The sequence below is a fragment of the Cyrtonyx montezumae genome, unplaced genomic scaffold (assembly GCF_038088225.1).
Source record: "Cyrtonyx montezumae isolate F1298 unplaced genomic scaffold, pur_monq_1.0 scaffold_13, whole genome shotgun sequence".
NCBI classification, from domain to species: domain Eukaryota; kingdom Metazoa; phylum Chordata; class Aves; order Galliformes; family Odontophoridae; genus Cyrtonyx; species Cyrtonyx montezumae.
Genome location: NW_027071859.1, coordinates 34,291,314 through 34,308,489, shown reverse-complemented (window position 1 = coordinate 34,308,489; position 17,176 = coordinate 34,291,314). Strand labels below are relative to the sequence as shown.

General features: G+C 39.5%; 1 protein-coding gene across 1 annotated transcript in view; it reads left to right on the top strand.

The window, feature by feature from the left end:
• Positions 1-17,176, top strand: part of MDN1 (midasin AAA ATPase 1) — a 91,303-nt gene that overhangs the window by 69,161 nt on the left and 4,966 nt on the right. Inside the window, exons 76-96 of the mRNA XM_065731028.1 lie at positions 626-752; positions 1,655-1,760; positions 2,060-2,175; positions 3,545-4,030; positions 4,557-4,783; positions 5,151-5,297; positions 5,495-5,673; positions 6,060-6,221; positions 6,352-6,489; positions 7,428-7,569; positions 8,381-8,550; positions 8,774-8,917; positions 10,263-10,398; positions 10,894-11,219; positions 11,447-11,608; positions 11,987-12,088; positions 12,278-12,479; positions 13,083-13,250; positions 13,969-14,126; positions 15,347-15,436; positions 16,956-17,071. Of these exons, the coding sequence (XP_065587100.1) occupies positions 626-752; positions 1,655-1,760; positions 2,060-2,175; positions 3,545-4,030; positions 4,557-4,783; positions 5,151-5,297; positions 5,495-5,673; positions 6,060-6,221; positions 6,352-6,489; positions 7,428-7,569; positions 8,381-8,550; positions 8,774-8,917; positions 10,263-10,398; positions 10,894-11,219; positions 11,447-11,608; positions 11,987-12,088; positions 12,278-12,479; positions 13,083-13,250; positions 13,969-14,126; positions 15,347-15,436; positions 16,956-17,071 (3,604 nt within the window). The remainder of the gene's footprint in view (positions 1-625; positions 753-1,654; positions 1,761-2,059; positions 2,176-3,544; positions 4,031-4,556; positions 4,784-5,150; positions 5,298-5,494; positions 5,674-6,059; positions 6,222-6,351; positions 6,490-7,427; positions 7,570-8,380; positions 8,551-8,773; positions 8,918-10,262; positions 10,399-10,893; positions 11,220-11,446; positions 11,609-11,986; positions 12,089-12,277; positions 12,480-13,082; positions 13,251-13,968; positions 14,127-15,346; positions 15,437-16,955; positions 17,072-17,176) is intronic.

Genomic DNA, 17,176 nt, shown 5'->3' with positions numbered 1-17,176 from the left:
TAGGCACTGAGCAGTTCAGGAACAGTGTAGGGGAGCAATCTTGTTGTCTGATAGCAGAAACTCAGCAGAACAGTTGTCTGACTGCATTCCATTCAGTCATAGCCAGAGGTAGAAACAAACATGGCTTTGCCAATTTTTTTTATTTTCCTTTAGAAGAGAGTTTAACATTTTCAGTGCTTGTCATGGAAGCCACAGCTTTCAGCCTGCAGTGATTTGAAGAACTTCAAAAAAAATAAAATCAATATAAACGTCATTCTCTCCCTCCTGGTTGCAGAGATTGGGTTTTAAAAGTATGTATCTGTAAATTATCCTTACATGTTTTATTTCACACTGTAGCATGCCCTACAGGTTGAAGGCTTTTCTTTCTCTTGACTGCCACCACGAGCTTTTTATGTATGCAAGTCTTTTTGCCTTATTTCGGCTGTATACTTCAGCTGAAGATTGCTCAGCTATGATGTATTAATTTACAAGCCTTGGAAAATGTTCAAAGGCTTGTCAAGATTAGAAAGCGTAAGGAAAAAATCATACATCAGCGTTTTCACATCTTGATGTCAGCTACCTGAGTCATGTTTTCTTCATTTGAAAGAGCAAGGACATGAAAAGGTGTATTCAATTGTCATTGCAGGCTTGTCGTACCGAAAAGGTCTGACTTGGTCCCGTTCCAAAGGCCATCATGAAATACTCTGTGTACATCCACTGGACTTGCGTAGTGCATTAACTGTAGTAAATAATATACGTGAACTGGATGCCACGTATGTATACAGAATTGTATGAGTCTTATACTTAGAAAATATTGCATGTGGATTTAGATTGGAATTTTTGGGTATTAATTGATTTAGAGTTTAACATTTGCCCCCTTCTGTTTTCTCTGTTTGAAAGTCCTGTGTGTATTGTACTGGCACATAAACAGTTAGAGGTTTGGGTTTGTTTTTTTTTTTTAGCATTGAATCATTTTTACTTCATACTTTACACAACTTCACCAACAGTTTCACTGGTTTGGAGAATTCAGTTAATCCATTGTTGCCCAACTTTGCTTGGGACAGTTTGTTAACATAATTAGAAGTTAGTAGACTGTAAGAAGTAGATTGCTGGTGACTTAAAGATCAGTTGCAATTTGCAAGGGTTAAGTAGTGACTTGTTTTCATCATTGACTAGTGGGATATTTCTTGAGAAAATGCATGGACTTCAAAGTGGACATTTCTGCACAGTCCTGTCTAGATGAAAGATGTTCTTTCAGATGTTTCTCTGGTCTTTTAGGCAGCAAATGCTTAAATGTATGGGTTTAGCTTCTAGTATGTTCTGTAAAGGCCAAAATACAGTCTTCCTTATCAAGCTTGATTTAGCAGCATTTGAAAAACAGGCAAAACAAAAGCAGAGTTTAAGCTCTAAATGATATTCAGAAGTTTGGTTTCTGCCCTAAGTTCCCATAGGGCTTATTTAGAAAAAATTAACAGATTTCACATGACTTAAATATTTGTTGGGAAAAATGAAGGATTGAAAGCTCAGTACATCTGCAAAGAACAAATTATCAGCAGATTTTTGAGGTTGAAGAACTGCCCTAGTGGTTCTAGCATTCTGAGGTACCTTTCTAATACCAACGTTTTGCTTACATAATTGCTTACCTTTCTAATACCAACATTTTCTACTCTGTCAGGTTCCTGGCAGAGATTTCCTCTGCCTGGGATGGATGCCAGAAGTACTTCTATCGCTCGCTTGCTCGCCACTCTCGACTTCAGACAGCATTGTTAGCCCCTGCCAAGGTAAAGCACCACACTAAAAACTGGAATCCTACTTCTGTTATCTGTGCTTAAATTCAAATCCTTTCATTAATAAGAATGAGAGCAACTGTCAGTAATCTGGTGCAATTCACTGTGGGAGGGATTTTAGCAGCATTTATGGATGTGAAAATTTCAGCCTGCATCTCCTGTTTGGATTTTTAATACTTGCTCACTTAAACCTAAGCCTTTCACTCTGTTCAGTGAAATGGAATGGAGGCACAGCCCATGTTGTTGTCAGTTAATCTGCTTCCCTCCTGTTTCTCCATGTTTATTTTCTGTAGGATATTGGGCTCGGCAGCGTTGAGCGATGCAAAGGATTTACTGCACACCTCCTGCAGTTGCTTGTCAGACAGAGACAATCTCTTACTGCCTTGACGGAGCAGTGGATCTTACTAAGGTACTTTGCATTATACCATTACAGCCTTATTTAATTTTCATCACAGAATTATTGACAGTAAATTATTCCATTCAAGGAAGATACGGTAGAAAACAAATTCTTCCCCCTGCTTTTCCATTTCTCCTCTCAATTAAGCCCAGATAGGAAAAAAAAAAGTGTTTGAGGGTGGGGAAATAAATATTGTCTATTCTATCATTGCAGCTAGCATTTTGAAATTAAAATAATGGGAAAAACAAGTTAGGTGGACACAAAGATTATAAAGCAATTATAAATAATTAATTGCACTGTTAAACGTATAGGTCTTTGAACATTTCTCATTTGCTATTGGCCTAAGTTAATTTTGTCTATGTTCAAGTTGTTGGTTTCATTGCACTGTCAAAATAAATGATCTAGATTGTCCTTGGGCCAAAATGAAGAAACCTCAACTGCTCAAGAAAGCTGGGAGATAACAGGATGTGTTGAAATGGTGGAAGCATGTAGGAAATCTTAATTACGTGATGGAATTTCACCCATTGTATTTCTCTGTAAACTCCACTGTCCTGTATAATTCTGTTCATCGCTAATGGCATCTATTAAACTTGAAGTTATGGCAGAGACTGTTTCCTTTGTGCAGGGAAGGAAATCTGTACTGGAGATTAGTGGCACAAAAGCTATGTTAACTGTGTTATTACTAAAATAATAATAGTAGCAATAATAGTAAAACAAGTGCCATGTGAACGTGAGGAAAGTCACGTTTACTTTGAGAGTGACAGAGCACTGGAACAGGCTGCCCAGAGAGGGTGTGGATCCTCCTTTGCTGGAGATACTCAAAACCCATGTAACCTACTGTAGGGATCTCCCTTTAGAAGGGGGATTAGGCTCAATGATCTCCAGAGGTCCCTCCCACCCCTACAATTCTGCGATCTCACCAGCTTTGCAATTATAGGAATAGTAAAGTTTCTAAGACACTAATCACTTCCATTATAACTCAGATTAATATTTGTTATAGACGTGTCTACTATACCTTGTGAGAATGAGGGCATGCTAGAACCTCATTTCCTTGTATAACTGAGGAAAATTAACATGTGGGTGTTCAGGACTAGGGCCTAAGGATTATTTAAAAGGTTGGTGTTGGTTTGATTCTGAGAAGTTTCACCAAGGCCTGTTCCCAGTATGACACAAACATGCAATGGAGGAAAAAAAAAGCAACCAATAAACTTAAATCCTTTTAGTTTTTCCTGGATGGAGTTTGACTTTAGCTGCTTTCATATTTCCTAGAATTTTTATGAACTTGGACTGCAATTTGAGCTTTTAAAAGGGAGGGATCATGTAAAACTCAGGGGGCTTATGCAGTTCTTTTTTTTTTTTTTTTTTCCTTCTTCTTGCCCAGGAACCTCCTGAGTTGCATCCAAGAGATAGACAAGAGACTGAGTGCTGACAGAGAATATAATTTAGCATTTCCTCCTCAACGTGGTTTTCAGCACTGGACTGACAAACTCCAGCAACTTTCCATGCAGTGTGTGATGGTTCTTGAGGAGCTGTCTTGGTTTATACAGTGCTGCCCAACAGAAGAGCAAATGAAGTGCGGTGACAGTGAAAGGACAGATGTCAAAGGAAACATCATTCTGAGTTCAGGACCTGAAGAGATGCTGGGAAATGTTCTTGCAGGAATACCTGACCAAATTCCCTCAGAACTTAAATACCTGTCTCCAGTAACAAGTGAGCAACTGCCTCCTGGGTGCAGGATGCGAAATAAGGATCAGCTGTGGCTGCAGCTGTCTGCACAGTTGGCAGCAATGCTGGCATGTGTCAAGGCAGTGAAAACACAAGTGGACAGCATAAGGCTACAGTCAAGTGAGACCTTGTTTTATTCCTGGTGAGTTCTGTGCCTGCAAAGTTGAATTTCAATATGCTGTATGCTCATATTAGATGAGTAAAGTCACCCAGGAGTTGCCTTTGCGTATCTCAAAAGGTATTGTTTAAATGTTGTTGATGGTTTGTTTGTTTTTCTTCAAACTGCAGTCTGGCTTTTTAAACAAGTGAGCGCATGTCTTCTCTCAGTCCCCTGAGCAGTCAGCAAAAGATGGTTGTCTTCCATGGTTGTCTTTGGTCCTTGGGATTTCATGCTCTTAGCTCTTTAGTTAATGATGTAAATTAATAGCAGGATTTTTTTTAAAAGAGGCCTGAAGGCAGCCTACTGAAGGGGAAAAAAAAACCAACAAGAAAACACATACGGTTTGAAGTAAACAAAAAAATGAAATAGGCATAAATGACATCACTGCTTGCTGCCAAATCTTGTACTTAGCAAACTCAAGATGGATCAGAGTCCTCCCCAAGAAAAGGTTTAATCTCAATCTGAGCAATTCTTTCTTCCCTCAGCATTATAATGTCTCTTGTTGCAGGAGAGATTTTGAAGTTTGCACATCAGCTGTGAGCTGTCTGCTGGAAACCTCAGCTCAGTTACGAGGTGTAGAGTCCCTGTTTCACCCAAAAGAGGAAGATAGGCAAGCTGCAGATCAGATGGCTGTAATCAAGAGCCTCAAGTATATACAAGAGGAAATTAATAGTACATCTGCAGACTTCGCAGCTTGGAGAACGCAGCTTCTTTCTTCCACATCAAACTATAGTGGTAAGGACAATTCTCTACCACTTTTGTAGTTCAGATAAAGATATCAAGAATTCATTAGGTTGATTATTGCAGAAGATTGCTTATTCATTGCTGTTGCTGTGTGTTCACTTGGATATCTAGAGGCACTTAATGAAATTTAAGTGGGAAAATTTAGTGTGAGTTGACATTGTGCAGTAATACTTTTCCCTGTAGTCTCTGGTGCAGGCATACCTTGTGTCATAGGTGTAAGTCAGAATTAGCAAAGGCGTGTTAGTAAAACTGTACTTAAATGCTGCACAATGCTTATCGTGTTCCTTGTGTAAGGAAACTTATAAACCAGTAATTTCATGTGTTTCTGTGTTGAATTGTCTGTGTTACGATTCCAAAGGAAATAAAGAATCTGGTGAAGAATTTGTGGAGCACTTCTCAGCTCAAGTGGAAACTGTTATTCATGGTGTTCTGTATGGCATCCAGTGTTTGGTAGAGAGGAAACAGAAAGGCGGAGAAGAGGAAGAAAAGCCTCCAGAGGAAACAGGTGAGATTGTTAATTTAGTCAAGGGGTAGTGAGAGAGTTAAACCTACTTGAACATAAAAATACCAGCACCCAAGGAAACTTCCATTTTAATAGTTATCCACATGAATAGATAGCATGGATATTTCTAGTTCGCTTGGTGTAACGTTCTAGAATATCAGATTTAACTTCTGTCTCTTTTCTTACCCCCTGTGTTTCAGCCAAAGATGATGCAGCTTCATTTGACATGATTAAAGAAGGACATTTAACTAAACTTTTAGATGAAGATATTTCTGCTGATGTAGATTCTTTGCACGTGCAGAAAGTAACTTCAGCAATTTCAGAGCTCATGGAGAGCCTGAAATCTTATGGGGAAGATTGCACCTCAGATAAACATAAGGTAAAATTGTTTTTCTTGGTAGCTTTTTGGCTTAGGGTCTCAGTGGTTTGGAATTGTCAGCTATGGTGGCTAAACACAGATTACTTCTTACTGTTCGTTACTGTAGAACTAGAAGTATGTGAGAGAACATAGCTGGATATATATACTCCTTTGTAATGCAAAATGCAGATGGTCGTTTAATAAAAAGGAAAAACATTTTTTTTTGTGAAACGTGAAAGCTTGAGAAAGCTCTGGGAACTTGATATTGTGTTTAAATGTGCCTACTGATAGTTCTGGCTTGAGCTTCTGTTTCCAGTCTCTATGATAACCCTCTCTGAGGTGCATCTCAGTAATAACATTATCATGTTTGACAGCTGTTCTTTGATTTATTTCTTCTTCAACTGCAGTTCTTCAACCAGTCCTGCTATTTGCTGGTGCGTCTGGAGCCCATGCTGTGCAAGTTTTCAGACCTTATCCTGTTCTACCTCACTATTTCACTGTCGTCTCACCGGAGTACTGGAAAACTGCTTTCTGTTCTAACTAGCATTTTCACAGAGCTTGCCCAAAAGGTAAGTTACCAGAGAGAACAGTGGAGGTATGGGAAGCATATATTATATATACCCAAGTCTTATGTAGAAATTAAGTGCAAAGATGTACTTACTTGTACAGAATGTCTTCGGTTTCTGTTTGCCTTTATAGGGGTTTTGTCTGCCAAAAGAATTACTTGAAGACGAAGCTGGAGAGGGAGCAACACAGTTTCATGATTACGAGGAAGGTGGTATTGGAGATGGGGAAGGCAAGAAGGATGTGAGCGACAAAATAGAAAGTGAAGATCAGGCAAGTTGGTCTTTTAGGAGAGGGGACAAAAGTGGAAGTAGTTTAAATAAAACAGACTACACACTAAAGAAATACTGCTTCTAGTTACTTGTAAATTTAAATGCAGGAAGCTTTTAGCTGTCTTTAAGTTTGGTTTCACTGGAATTTCTTTCTTGAGCAACTCTGTTAACTGTGATATGGGTAAGGAATACAAAGTAATTTATGCTGGCTTTGTGTCAGTATCAAAGGTCAGTTCAGCCATATTATTAACATGTTGTAGGAGGTTTGAATGGTTTTGAGAAGGAATATGCAGAGTCATGAGAAATGCCCGGCTTTAGCTTGATGTGTTTGGGTGGAGAGACAGCTCACATGCAGAAGTTGCATAGTGTAGATAACATGAGTTTGCCTGGACCTTCAGGCAGAAGCTCTAGGGGGAAAGATTGAAAAATTCCTCTGACAGATTTCTGTGAAGTCATGCTGAATTGGGAAGGCCAATAAGAAGCCAACATAGGTGATCTGAGCTAGTCTTTACTGGCTTACTTCAGTTTGCATGTGTTACAATTTATATTTAATACCAGTAATTGCATTCAAGAAATGAAGAGCTCACTTAAAATAATGGAAGGATAGCACAAATAACCTCATGTGAGGTTATAGCTAGGCATTCTACTCATATGGCAGTTCTTTCTGTTGATCACATGTGAGAGCTTTTCCTTCAACCCAGCCTTGTGAGTGCAAAGAAAGCACCAAAACTTGAGAACCACAGTGTTAAAAAATGAGGCACGTTAAATGTTTTAGGTTAAAAAAAAAATAAAATAAATAAATAAGAAAGTTGTTTTCAGTCTCCTAATTAGGTTGGCTTCTGTCTTCCTATATAGGCTTGTAATTAGTTGTAGAATTTTGTGTAAGCTTTAATGTATAGACAAGGTTCATTGTAACTTTTGTCTTTACCAATAATTCAGATAGAAGACAGTTTTAAAAAGGGTGAAGAGAAGGAAAAAGAAGATCAAGATTCGAAGCCTGATATTGAAGGAGAAGACAATGCAATTGAAATGTCTGAAGACTTTGAAGGAAAAATGCATGATGGAGAACAGGAGAAGAAAGGTTTGATCCTTCCACTAAGGCAAACTTATAAAGAAGTGTAATAGATCAGCCCAGTGGCTGATACTTTTATGTATTGATGCATATGCTGGAAGGTCAGCATTGAGCAGCAAAAGAGTAGTGCTGCTTGTATATGAAAACTAGGACATCTTAATGTAAGAATTCTTAATCACTAGAAGTTGAAGATATTCTTCAACTCTTCTGTGGTGGTTTTGGACTATAGGAGGCTGTTTCCTTTTTCCTGTTGTAAGATGACCCATGGACAAGTGATAAAATTAGTCACTGGCTTTATGGATCTGTTGGAGATCAGCAGAACACTTAACAAAAGGAAATGTGGCAGTAGCTAGCTTCCCTGGTTGCATTAAGTTATGGCTATCTTTTAAGCAGTGACAGTAATTCACCTTTACCAGATGTTGCTTTTTCCATTTGCTAGTCATCCAAAAGGTAGCAGTGCTTGCACTTCAGAGGGTAATACCTTGAACATCTGAAACCAACATGACTTAAAACTAGAGTAGCATTAATCTGCTCAAAAAGTCTGACAAGATGCCAAGGATAAGCTCATCAGCACAAGAAGGGACGTTCTGAAACTAGTAAAGGGAAATTGGACCTTTCCTCACCCTGTAGTCTGTCTGTCCAGGAGAGCATGCTGAACCATCTATATAGATCCTTGCTCTTCTGTGTATCAGTGCATGCATGTCTTGTTCTGCATTGCTCCATTAAATCCGTAGGGTGATGGATTTAAGGTGTGAAATGGGACTGCTTGTTTGTTAGCTTCATCCTCTCTGTACTGAGACACATCCTGAACTGTACACAGAAAACGATGAACAATCTGATGAAGAGGAAGAACTGGATAAGCAGATGGGAGATCTCAATAATGCTGAAGCTGACGATAAACTGGATGAGAGGCTTTGGGGGGATGAAGATGATGATGAAGAAGAAGATGGCAGTAGTAAAGGAGAAGAAACGGGGCCAGGAATGGATGAGGTAAGGAGAAAAGGGGTGGGAAGAAGAGTATCAAAAGAATCTTATGACTTAGACAATGAATTCCCTTACATAGCAGGCTCTTTGGTCTTGGAAAGAGATAATTTGAGTACATCCTAAATTATTTAGTGTTGTCTTTTTTTCTGTAGGAGTTGGTGTCTTGTTTGTTCAGATTTTGGGAAGCAGGTAATGTCATTGAAGTTTCTTTGGATTTTTTGTTTAATAGGAAGATTCAGAGCTTGTTGCAAAAGATGACAATTTGGGTACAGGAAACAAAGATAATAAAAAACAGCCTCCCAAGGATGAAGAAACAGAGGATGAAACAGATGACAACAATAACAAAGAGAAAATCCACGAGCAAATTGATGAGGTAAAAATTATTTGGACTACATAAAGCACTTTGTTGTTAAACCGTGTTCTGTTGCTCATATTATTCATTTCTGAGAAGTTGAAGTGCTCTTTATTTTAATGGTGAAGTACACTGAGTAAATACTTAACCAGGTATCCATTATACTGTATGTGTATTTTCTAATGTGTAGCCCCAAAAGAATTTTTGTTTGCACTGACCTGAACATGTAATGGCTTCCAAGTCAGGCTGTACACTGAATTGTCACTGTGAAAGCTAGAAAGTCCTTGGTCTGTTGTGAGTAGCAACAGAAGCATTCAGTGGGACTCATCTCAAAAATCTGCCTCAAGACTCTGCATAGCATGTAAGAGTGCATTTACCATCTGCAAGAGTTTAGATAGTGCTTATGATCTTTCAGGGAAGTAGTGTGAGCACAAAGTATGCTGTTTCAAAGAAATAATGCTTTATATAGATATTGGTAGTCACACCTTGGTGAGCAGCAGAAATCCATTGCACCTCTCATTCCCCCTCTTCAAAGAAATAAGGTGAGAAAATATAATGGAAAAAGACTCGGGCTGGGAGAAGGATGGGGAGCTCACCAATTACCACCATAGGCAAAACAGACTCCTTGCGGGGAAGTTAGTGTCATTTATTGCCTATTACTAACAGATTGCAGCAGTGAGAACTAAAACCAAACTAAAAACACTGTCTTCTTGCCCACCTTCTCCTGCCTTCTCCCTGAGGGGCACAGGGGAATAGGGGCTGTGGTTGCCCCCGACACTTTCTCTGCCACTCCTTCATGGTCACTCTCTGCCCCTGCTGCACATGGATCCCACTCATGATGTAGTTCTTTGCAAACTGACCCCATGTGGGATTCCCACAGGCTGCAGCTCTCCCAGCACTGCTCCAACGCCGCCCTGTACCATGGGGCTCGCCCTTCAGGCACTGTTCCTGCACTTATCCCCTAGGCTGCTGCTCTGTCCCAGGGCTCGTTTTTCCTTTCTTAAATCTGCTCCCAGAGCACACCTAGCATCATTTGTGGCTCAGCTCTGGCAGCTGCAGCTCCCTTTGGAGCAGCTGGAGCTCTGCTCTTAATATGGGGCTCTGCTTGCAAGGCAACCCCTGTAGCCTCCCCAATACCACAACTGTACCATATAAACCCAGTACAGTAGATGCAGTTGCAAAAAACAATCTTTCCTGCTATTATACATGTGGCTGTGTATCATTGGAGATTAATTTCTTATCGATCAGAATCGAATGCTGTATTCAGTACTTCTGTATCCTACAGAATTCAGGTATATCTTATTTCTCATCTTTGCCTTTTGCTTACCATATAGTCTGTCTTTATTTCCTCATCCTTTTCTTGCAGAGAGAGTATGATGAGAACGAAGTAGATCCATATCATGGCCAGCAAGAAAAGCAGCCTGAAGTTGAACCTTTAGACCTTCCTGATAACTTGAACCTGGAGAATGATGAGAAGAGTGATGAAGAGAATGAGGGTGAAGGTACAGCTGAGAGCTGAGGGGAGAGCCACACAATGAGCTTTGCTTTTCTATCGTGTAGAAGGGAGGTGGTGGTAGAATTCTGTATAACAAGAAGTTACAATTTCACTTCTGTATATTTTAAAATACCAAGAGATCAAATGCAGATCAAAACTTAACAGTGCAGCTTTTTTTCTTTGTTTACCTTTAATGCATGCTGTGGAAAAGCTTTTTTCTTGTGATCTAAGTGATTAATTCTCTTTCTGGGAACTCCTTGTTTCATTGTTCTGTTACTTTTCTATTTTCAGTGTTTTTTTTTTTTCCTGATCCTTAAAAGGATTTGTACTCAAAGTCAACTGACCATCAAGAATATTAGATTAAATTTAATTAATAGGAGTGCATTGTTCTGTCTTGGGAGTTGCTAACTAATTGTGACACTTCAAGAAAATACATGCTGTAGGGAACTTGAGATTCTACTTCACTGAAAGTTTTATATGCCTTCCTGTTTTCTTAATTCAGAAGAGGAAGAGAACACTTTTGAAATAGATGAGAAACCTGTTGATCTAAATGAGGCAGAGAATACAGAAGGTCAGAATGAGGAGGATACAAGTGAGGCAGAAGGAGGTGATCAAGATGCAGAACCTGCTGAAGAGGGTGTTACTGAGGAAAAAGATGAAAAAGGTGATGAGGGGGAGCAAGATACTGATGAGCAAGAAGAAAATACTGGGAATACTGAGGAGGCAGAAGAGGAAGAATCGCAACCACCTAATGAGGAAAAAACTGAATCTGCTGAAGAGGAGAAAGAGAAGGGAATCCCTGCTGCTGACCAAGGCCTTCAGCCTCAGGTACAGTCTCACAAATGAAAACTTGTGTAACTTTTTTCTCCTATACAAGACTGACGGTGTTCTGTATTACTTTGTGACAAATTTGATTTTGTGTTCCTAAAACTCCTTAGGAAGATGTCCTTACCATTGAACTGGTGTATTTATGTTAGCTGTATTCCTCTTACCTCTTTGGCCTTCTGCTTTCGCATGCTTTGTAGAATGTTCAAGTAAAACTGATCTCATTTCAGCAAGAGGAGGATAAAGATAATCCAGAGATGGATGAGCAGATCCCTGAGTCTGAGGAAAGAATGGAGCATGAAACACAAGGGCAGACTGGGCAGGAAAACCTGCAGAGTGACAGTGCTGTTGAGCTAGCTGGAGAGGCTTCAGAAAGAGACCAGTCTAAAGAGGTAAGCTACATGGAATTGTCTGAGTTAGAAATGCTGGGCTTGTATGTTTTTAAGCTATTATCAGAGAACTGCTACAATACTTTAAGAATTGTATCCAGGACTCAATTTTTAGAACGTAACTTACAGATAATTTGCAGGAAAAAAATACAAAAACATACACTTAAATGCTAGGAAGACATCTTGTTTGGATCAGCTTAGGGTAGTTCTTGGTCTGCAGAATGGTCTTTCTGTCCTATACAAGAACGAAGTTTGCAGTTGGGAGCCGTTTTTCATTCACACCAGAAGGCAGCACAGTGTTTCAGTTTGATTTCTGACATTCATCTGCAATGATTTCCAAACACCTTCCTACAAACAGTTGCAATGTTTTTGCTCTCTCAGGAGTATGGAAGTGGAGCTGCAAGTGCAAATCAGTCAGAAGGCCATGAATCCACACGCATGGCCCGGATGGCTTCTGAAAAGCAAAGCAGGAAGAATACACAGGTAGATCTCATTCTTTTATCCTTTCTAATCTTTTTTTGGTTTTTATTTTAAGCTTTGTACCTAATTTGAGTGACTTATTCTGACGTGTTTGCTGGTTAATATTAAGTTTCTCTTTGTTAGAACTCTAGTTCTCATCTCTATTTGGTTGCACCTCACTTGAAGTTAATGGAGCTAATTTTTCTCTTTCAGAGTTTCAAGAGGAAACCTGGTCAGGCAGACAATGAGCGCTCAATGGGAGACCACAACGAGCGTATCCACAAGCGACTGAGAACCATAGAATCCAGCAGTGAAGCAAAGCAGAATACAACTCAGTCTAAACAAAATGTGGAGGAGGCTGATGCATTTGAACACATTAAACAAAGTTCTGAATGCTATGATGCACAGACCTATGGTATGTGGTGCTGTTTCCGAGTGTAAAGAGTTGTCATTCCAGATTCAAGTTCCAAAGCTCCTGTTTACTGTAGTTTCTTGCAGTACTTCAACCCCTTCCTCTAGTTAAGTTTCGTGTCCTTTTTTTGCAAGGTGCAACGCTTTCCCACTATGAGAAATGTTATTCTTCAGTAATTGGGTTCAGACTAATGATCATGTATTTGAAAATACTGAATTTGCTCATAAAAATGGGACTTTAGGCTCTTAGATTTAAAATCCTTTCCTTTCCAAATCTTATTTTATCTATTTGAAGCCCCCATTTGCAAAATACAGATTAAGGCAGCAAGTTCTTTATTCTGCATCAAGCAGATGATCCTTTAAAAATATTCCTCTTAACTAAGTTTAATTAAACAAATTGCCTTCTATCAAAATAATTACTTGAGTTTGCTCTTCAGATTTTCAGAGGAATAGCTCTTTGACATAACATGGAACAGAATAGTGAAAGAAGACAACAAATGTTTCAGACAGTAGCTCAGATGATCTCTTGTGAGTTCTGTAAAGCTGATAAGTAGGTTTTTTGTCACTCTGCTGTTTCTCCTTAATGACTTGTGTTGCCTTTGTACAGACGTAGCTAGCAAGGAGCAGGAGAAACCTATTGTGCCTCTCGAGGAAAAAGAAGAGGGAGAGCCTGAAGATATAGCTATGGAAACAGAAATGCAGAGTGAGGATCTCCAAGCAGTGGACATAGAGGAGCTGAAGCCAGAAACAAAGTCTACTGCCACTAAAACTTCTGGTACATTAACTTAAAAACTAAGTGCAAGCTGACGTGTGCTTAAACATACAGATAAGTTTTTATATTCATGTATAGTGGATTCATCAATCAACTTTCTGTAAGGCTAAAACATCTGATCGTAGTTGATGTTTCTGCAGCGGTATTCTTACTCTGGCCAGGCAGTGAGTGTTAGCCTCTTCCTAAGCTGGTGAAGTGACAGAGTGCTTCACTGCGTTCCTTCAAGCTAATGATCTCTGATCTTTGTGTACTTTGAAGAAGCAAGAAGGAAGCATTTTTTTCAGTACATTAGGCACAACGGTAGTTCTCTGAGCCTGGCACATAACAGTGGTCCTGTGTCCCATTTGTCCTCCTCTCTCTTCAGGTGTTTACTCTCTATCAAGCCTAGCCGTGCCATGGTACTTCATGTATGCAGTCAGCCTGTTTTTCCACAAAATTCTGTAACAGCATATACTTAAAAACTAGAATCTGATAAACAAGCCTGTTTTTTTTATTCTTAGGATAATTAAATAATTCTTTAAAAGTTGTTTAAGGGTATAGTATAGCAGAAACAAGAAAAAAATTCTTTAGTCCAGTCCTTTATTTGTAAGCAGAATTCTCTTACAAGTGCTCTTCTGAGCATTACAAAGCATTGTAAGAGATTTTCTAAGAGTTGAGGTACGGTATTGGTTTCTGTATTCTGTGTGATCCACAGGGTTAGTAATTAATTCTGTGATTGTAGGACCAGGTGAAGAGGAGTTGGAAACCCAGATTTTAGACTCTGACCATGTCAATGACTCTGCAAAAGAAAAGTTACCAGAGGTGACTGAAGAGAAGCCAGAGAGAAGCAAGGACTCTACCATCCATACAGCCCATCAGTTTCTGATGGATGCTTCCCAGGTATGATGCTGAATGTGTCTCCTTGCAGCTACAGTCACAGAAACTGTTTTCATTGACCCGAGCTAATGAAACTCTGTGAATGCCAAAGTTTAGAATTACTTTGATTCAGACAATTCAGTACCTTGCTGTTCTTTAATAGCATAAGGAAAAGTATCACAAAACTAACTATTGTATATATAGATGATGCCTTAAAATGGAAATTCCTCTCTGTCCTTATGTGGGAAGATCCCATCTTCACACCTTGAAAGAAACTGTTTTGCTGTCAAGAACTGTTTTGCTCAGATGAATCTACTGAAAACATTCAAGTGAAGCAGAAAGCTATGGGGCATGTGTGGCCTGGCCATAAAAAGGGCTCTTAGTGATGACAGGGCTATGCATCAGTGACTGTACTGTAAGCTCCTTTTGCAACACACTGCTTCCTCAAGGCTGATAGCAAACATCTTAGAACTTTAGTTAGCCTTGTATGAACTTTGCAATTTAAAACATATGCTGTTACAGCCTAGAAAAATCCTAGAGTTTCACATAATAGCTGTGGAAACCACATTTTATCATGGAGTTATGGCATAGAAGTAGTTGTTGGTGTATAACCAGTTGATGAAGTAAAAATGAATACTTTTAATGTCTGTTTTTACGAAGCATTGAATTTCCATGCTTATAATGTAGTATCCTGAGTACTGAGAGAGGTATTTCACTCTTTCTGCATGCACCACAAAAAGGAGCATATGCCAGCTATATTTCTACCTTAGTGCTAAATGTGATAGCCCTTTGGGAAAAGGCTGCTGAATGCTGTTGTAAGAATAGGTAGATGGTTCTGTTCAAATTGATAGGCAAAGCCTGAAACGGGAGAGGGAGCTCTTGCAGCATCAGTTGAGGAGTAAAGGAGAAGCATGAATGGGGTAAAGTGCAAGTTCTCATTTTTCAGAGAGAAGGCTCCCTCCACCTACGTTATTTCTCCCTTCCATTTTCAACGTGTTTGGATATACCTAGTTTTGTCAAGTCAGACAAAAGAGGTATCAGCAGGAGGTGTTTATTCTTCATGTACATAGAAGCTAGTCAATAATGGAGATTTAGAATTTTTTCATTCAAGTTTTTCAGTTATTTGTGTATCTAAAGGAATAAGAACAACACGTCTCTTACTGTTCTATAGTCTGCTAAGATTTGGGGATCGCCAGATACGTGGACTTATGTTACTGTCTCAAATCTCGTAACTGTGTTTCTAGCACATTGTTAGGGATCCTGAAGAGTTGAGAAAAGAGCTTGAAAGGCAACTGGAAGCTTGGCAGACACAGCAGTCTGGAAGTCCAGAGGAGGTTAGTGTAAACACTTCCTTAAGAATCCCACGGTGCATTATTGTATTTTGCTTACTGTTGAAGCATTGAGGGAACCAAGCAGGCTGGAATCAAAATATTCTGAATTGTATGGTTTAAAGCTGGTTTTTGTTGTTTATCATAGTCTGAAAAGAACCACCCAAACACGCTGTTCTTAAAGCAGGATGGTGTTTCAGATCTTGTTTTGAACATGCTGTACTGTATTTGTAGAATGTTACACTACTGATAGTGACTTCTAAAACTTGCACAGTGGAAAATGTTGTTCTGACCTGCCAGGCTCCTTCCATTTTGAGTTGTCACCTGCAGTTAAGTGTTGGACACTACTTCCACAGCAGCTATGACAAGCTGCCTCCTTCAGTTGCAGTGATGAAGCCTGAGCAAGGGAACAAGATCTAATGGTAGATACTTGCTGTGATTGTCCCAGTCATGAATAATAAACCATATTTGGAAGTAATTGAAATTGAAATAATTGAAAATAATTATTATAAATAATTGAAATGAAATTGCTAGGGTAGGGAGTTGATCATTTTGCCGAATTGTGATTAATATAAGTAATATTAGATCTAACAGGCTATATCATAGAATCATTTACACTGGAAAAGGCCTGTAGTATCAAGTCCAATCATTGCCTAACAATACCAAGTCCAGTACCCAGCAGGTAGCTGAGCACCATTCACTCACTCCCCCTTCCTCCCAGTGGGATAAGGAAGTTTCAAAAGGAAATCAACAAAGTAATAGTCATGGTTTGAGATAAAAACAGTTTACTAAGATAGAGAAAAGGGGTAATAATTATGACACACATATATATATTCATATAATGAGTGCTGCACAAGCAATTCTCCCCCTACCTGACTGATGCCCAGCTAGCCTGCTGAGCAGCAGAAGAGAGAGATTAACTCCCACCGCCTTCAAAACTCCTTCCACATGATGTCATGTTGAATATTCCTTTGGCCAGTTTGAGTCAGCTGTCCTAATTCTGTTCCCACCCAGCCTTCCGTTAGTGTTAGCTGAGAGCTGGAATGGTCTTGGCACTGTACAACACTCCTTAGTAATAACTATAAACATTGGTGTTCTATCAGCATTGTTTTTATGGTGTGGTGTTATGCTTTGGTTCTAGAAGATGCTCTGAAGAAAACATTTCTCTCAGCTGAAACTAAGATATCCACCACCAGACCATGTCCCCGAGCACTGCATCCCCACAGCTTGCCTTGCTGTAATGCCAACTACAAGATGGCAGCCATTGCAAGATTTTCCCATGTTAACAGCAGTGCTCAAGTTTCTGGAGGGAATGATCATTGCACATTGTGGTTTTGTGGCAGCAAGCAGCATTCTAAATTGAATGCAGTTGGTCATCTTTACAGCGTACTTAAAAGGCACCCAGATATTTTCAGCTGATACTCACCTATTAACTCCTCCTTGGTACACAGAAGGTTTGTGCTTCCCAACTTTTTGGTGCTGCATAATTCACCAGTATTTCTTTCTGCGGTATGTGATGTTTTAGGAGAAGGAAGCAGCACAGCTGTGGCAGAGTTATTTAGTCCTGACAGCTCCACTGTCACAGCAGCTTTGTGAACAGCTGCGGCTCATACTGGAACCCACTCAGGCGGCCAAGCTGAAGTAAGTTGTGTCTTTCTGAGATTTCTTTCAACTCTTGGTTTTTTTGGGGTTTTTTTGAGGGATGAGGTTAACTTTTGTATAGTTGCAGCTCAGTGTTGTTTGTGC